This window comes from Octopus bimaculoides, chromosome 25, assembly GCF_001194135.2.
Source record: "Octopus bimaculoides isolate UCB-OBI-ISO-001 chromosome 25, ASM119413v2, whole genome shotgun sequence".
Classification (NCBI taxonomy): domain Eukaryota; kingdom Metazoa; phylum Mollusca; class Cephalopoda; order Octopoda; family Octopodidae; genus Octopus; species Octopus bimaculoides.
Genome location: NC_069005.1, coordinates 30335344 through 30339661, shown reverse-complemented (window position 1 = coordinate 30339661; position 4318 = coordinate 30335344). Strand labels below are relative to the sequence as shown.

The 4318-nt window shown below is 40.1% G+C and overlaps 1 protein-coding gene across 1 annotated transcript in view; it reads left to right on the top strand.

Annotated features, from left to right (window-relative positions):
* Nucleotides 1-4318, top strand: part of LOC106880767 (sarcoplasmic/endoplasmic reticulum calcium ATPase 1) — a 119941-nt gene that overhangs the window by 62607 nt on the left and 53016 nt on the right. The window contains exons 12-15 of the mRNA XM_052976842.1: nucleotides 672-891; nucleotides 1597-1699; nucleotides 2717-2968; nucleotides 3737-3955. Of these exons, the coding sequence (XP_052832802.1) occupies nucleotides 672-891; nucleotides 1597-1699; nucleotides 2717-2968; nucleotides 3737-3955 (794 nt within the window). The remainder of the gene's footprint in view (nucleotides 1-671; nucleotides 892-1596; nucleotides 1700-2716; nucleotides 2969-3736; nucleotides 3956-4318) is intronic.

The following is a 4318-nucleotide window of genomic DNA, read 5'->3' as shown; positions in this document are numbered from 1 at the left end:
TAAAACACAAACATCCTATTTTTAAAGGGGTCTGAATTAAAATCTTCCATCACAATGTTGATTTAAGTTATAAGCACCATTTTACTAAATTATTTTTTAAATTAATTGAAATGGAGAGAATAATATATTTCACCAGAAATATGGTTATAAAGGGGTTAATGACAATAAATACAAATTAGTATAAATTCTTTTAATTCTAATTAACACATTTGCTTTTTTTTCATTTTGGTTGGGTTGTGGGTGCTAAACTTCTGCCCCTTTTAGCTTTATTAATAGCAAGTATCTCCTGGCTCTGCCAGCCACAAGCTGATATACATAAACAGTGATGGAAAGATCACCGAAGTTGCATTTAGCTGGCAGGCTTTTTTAGGGTGAGAGGGTTAAAGAAACGTGGTTTCAAAAGAAGAGTTAAGTGGAGCTTTCTAGAAGAAGCATAATTCTGGCCTTTTTATCTTTCCTGGGAGTTAGAGGATAAAATAAGTGTTGGCTAAAAGGTACTAGGTTGATGTTAACTAACGAGATGGTCTCATTTGCATATTCTGCCAGAGCTAAATATATCTGCCTCAAAGACCCATAATTAGTTAATCTTTAATCTAGTAGTAGTTGTTGTTGTTTAATAGGGTTTTCCAACTAAATATTGACCTTTTTCTACCCACCCTTACGTCTTTCAGGTACCCGCAGAATGGCTAAGAAGAACGCTATCGTCAGAAGCTTACCCTCTGTTGAGACCTTGGGCTGTACCTCCGTCATTTGCTCTGATAAGACTGGTACTTTGACAACCAACCAGATGTCTGTCTGCAAGGCCTTTAGCTTCAGCAGGATTGAAGGAAATGACATTGGTAGCTACCAGTTTGACATCACCGGATCCACATACGCTCCAGTTGGTGAACTGTAAGTACCATTACAGCGTTTAGCTACACTTCAACAGGTATTTTTCCAGTTATGGGAATAAAGTTAGAGACGGTGCTCTCAGACTTACTGTCTTATTACAATTTACGTCTCTGTGCTCAGTTCTAATCATCAACCTGCTGTTGGTTCTTATTTGAAGTTACTGTTTTCCTGGTTTTTATGGCCTGACATGCAATTTCGAGAGTCCGCATCTTATCTGTGTGTTCCAGTCAATAAATATTTTGAATATTACTGTTTTACTTGTTTCAGTCATTTGACTGTGGCTATGCTGGAGTACCGCCTTCAAAGGTTTTAGTTGAACAAATCAACCCCAGGACTTATTTTTAAAGCCTTGTGCTTATTCTATCAGTATCATTTGCCAAACCACTAGGTTATGGAGACATAAACACACCAACACCGGTTGTCAAGTGTTGATGGGGGACAAATAGACACACGCATGTATGTATGTGTGTGTGTGTGTATATATAGATAGATAGTTATGATGGGCTTCTTTCAATTTCCACCTACCAAATCCACTTACAAGGTTTTGGTTGGCCTGAGGCTATAGTAGAAGACACTTGCCCAGGGTGTCATGCAGTGGGACTGAACCTGGAACCATGTGGTTGGGAAGCAAGCTTCTTACCACACGACCGTGCTTGTGCCTATGTATAAAATATATGTAATATATATGTTTGTTGTATTTTTCAGCCATATCAACAACAAGGTTGTGAAGGGCAGTGATTTTGCTGGTCTTGAGGAAATTTCCACTATCTGCGCCATGTGTAACGACTCCAGCGTTGACTACAATGAGGTAACTACATCTATTCTTCTCTCTTTGGCAAATACACACACAAGAATATTGGTAACAGTGACTTCGATGTTTCAGCCTGCTAGCCAGTCTGATGAAGGCTAACTAGTCAAAACTTCAAAGTCACTGTCAGCCCTATTTTTATAAGAATATAAATACTTTGTCTACAAATAGTATCCAGTAACCCTTCAGTTTAATGTGAACTTTTTCATCATTATCATTAAACATCTGTTGTCCATGCTTGCTTGGGCTGGACGGTTTGACCAGGGCTGGTAAGCTGAGGGGCTGCACCAAGCTCCAGTCTGGTTTGGCATGGTTTCTTATTTCTTTATTGCCCACAAGAGGCTAAACATAGAGGGGGCAAACAAGGACAGTCAAAGGGATTAAGTCGATTACATCGACCCCAGTGCGTAACTGGCACTTATCGACCCCGAAAGAATGAAAGGTAAAGTCGACCTTGGCAGAATTTGAACTCAGAACGTAACGGCAGATGAAATACCGCTAAGCATTTCACCTGGCATGTTAACATTTCTGCCAGCTCACCGCCTTAGCCATGGTTTCTATGGCTGGATGCCCTTCCCAACACCATTCACTCCAAGTGTGTGCTGGATGCGTTTCCATGCCACCAGCACAGGTGCCAGTTACATGACACCACTGTCTGCCACGACTATGATTTCACTTGACTTGATGGGTCTTCTCAAGCACAGCATATTGCCAAAGGTCTCTTTTTGTAACTTAAAAAACTAACATTAATGAAACAACATATGTAAACAGTTTCTTTGATTTTGGAAGCATTGAATGTGTATTGTATCATATCAAGTAATATTTCGAACACAGTATAGCCGTCATATAATGGTAAAATACCCATGAGTCTGTATATATTTGTTCACATATTGTGTGTATGTGTGTTTATATAATGTGCATATGTGTATATATACACATATCCTTTTCTAATTGTATTGTGTGTGTCTCACGTCCATCCTATTCTAATCACATTGTGTTTTTTCCTGTCTGCTCCAGTCCAAAGATGCTTATGAAAAGGTTGGTGAGGCCACTGAGACTGCCTTGTCCGTATTGGTGGAGAAGATCAACTACTTCAACACCGACACCAGCCACCTCAACAAACGTGAGATCGCCACTGCATGCAACCAGGTCATCCAAGGAATGTGGAAGAAGGAGTTTACTCTGGAATTCTCTCGTGACCGCAAATCCATGAGTGTTTACATTGTCCCCAACAAACCATCCAAAGAAGGTACCAGAATGTTCGCCAAGGTCAGTTATGATGTTTATTTATTTATTTTTTTTACATTCATTTATTTTTATTATATATTTTAACCCATTTCAAAAATATTTTATCTCGGGCCACTGACTTCGATGGTCAAGGATACCATTGATATTATTTTGACATTGTATCTGGATTTTATTAATTTTGTTCTTGTTGTGATTCCTTAATTTCATTTTGACTTTGGCAGTTTGCCTTTGGTCTTACACAGTAAATCTAAATTTGATATGCACTTTCCCTGCCAGGAATCTACCAGTGGCTCAATTGGATGACTTTCCTGTTGGTTTGACTATCTTAATTGGATGGTCTTCAATTGGATGTCCTTCCTATCAGTCTGACTGTGGCTCAATTGGATGTCCTTCCTATCAGTCTGACTGTGGCTCAATTGGATGTCCTTCCTACTGGTCTGACTGTGGCTCAATTGGATGTTCTTTCTGCCAGTCTGACTGTGGCTCAATTGGATGTCCTTCCTACTGGTCTGACTGTGGCTCAATTGGATGTCCTTTCTGCCAGTCTGACTGTGGCTCAATTGGATGTCCTTCTTATCGGCCTGACTGTGGCTCAATTGGATGTCCTTCCTATTGGTCTGACTGTGGCTCAATTTCATTTTGACTTTGATTTAAGCAGTAATTCTAAATTTGACTTTAGATCTAAGACTATTCAAGTCTCACTAGGACTTGGGTACTCACAGTGATAAAAAAAAAATAGTAACGTATATGCAACTTAAATCTACCATTTTGTTCCTCTTACTTGTTTAGGGTGCTCCTGAAGGTGTTCTTGACCGTTGCACATCTGTCCGTGTTGGCAAGGAGAAGGTACCAATGACCCCTGTTGTTAAGAACGAAATCTTGAAGGTCTGCAAGACCTGGGGTACTGGACGTGACACTCTTCGCTGCTTGGCTCTCGCTACAATTGATAACCCACCCAAAGTTGAGCACATGGATCTTGAGGATTCTCGCAAATTCATCCAATATGAAGTAAGTTAGCTTTGCTCTGTCTGTCACTTTGTTTTTTCTTCTCAAGCTGGATGGTATGAAGTGCAACTTGTGTATCATAGGGACTGGAGCTGAGATTATTTTTTCCAAATGAATGAGTATGTCTGGCCAATATATCTACAATTGTGTGGAGATAGATATAGGGGCATGTTTGTGTTTGGATGGATAAATAGATGGGTGTGTGTGTGTGTGGATGGATCGGTGTGTGTATGTAAATATTTTTGTTGTTGGCACTCCATCGCTTACCACGTCGAGGGTTCCAGTTGATCCGATCAACGGAACAGCCTGCTCTTGAAATTAACGTGCAAGTGGCTGAGCACTCCACAGACACGTGTACCCTTAACG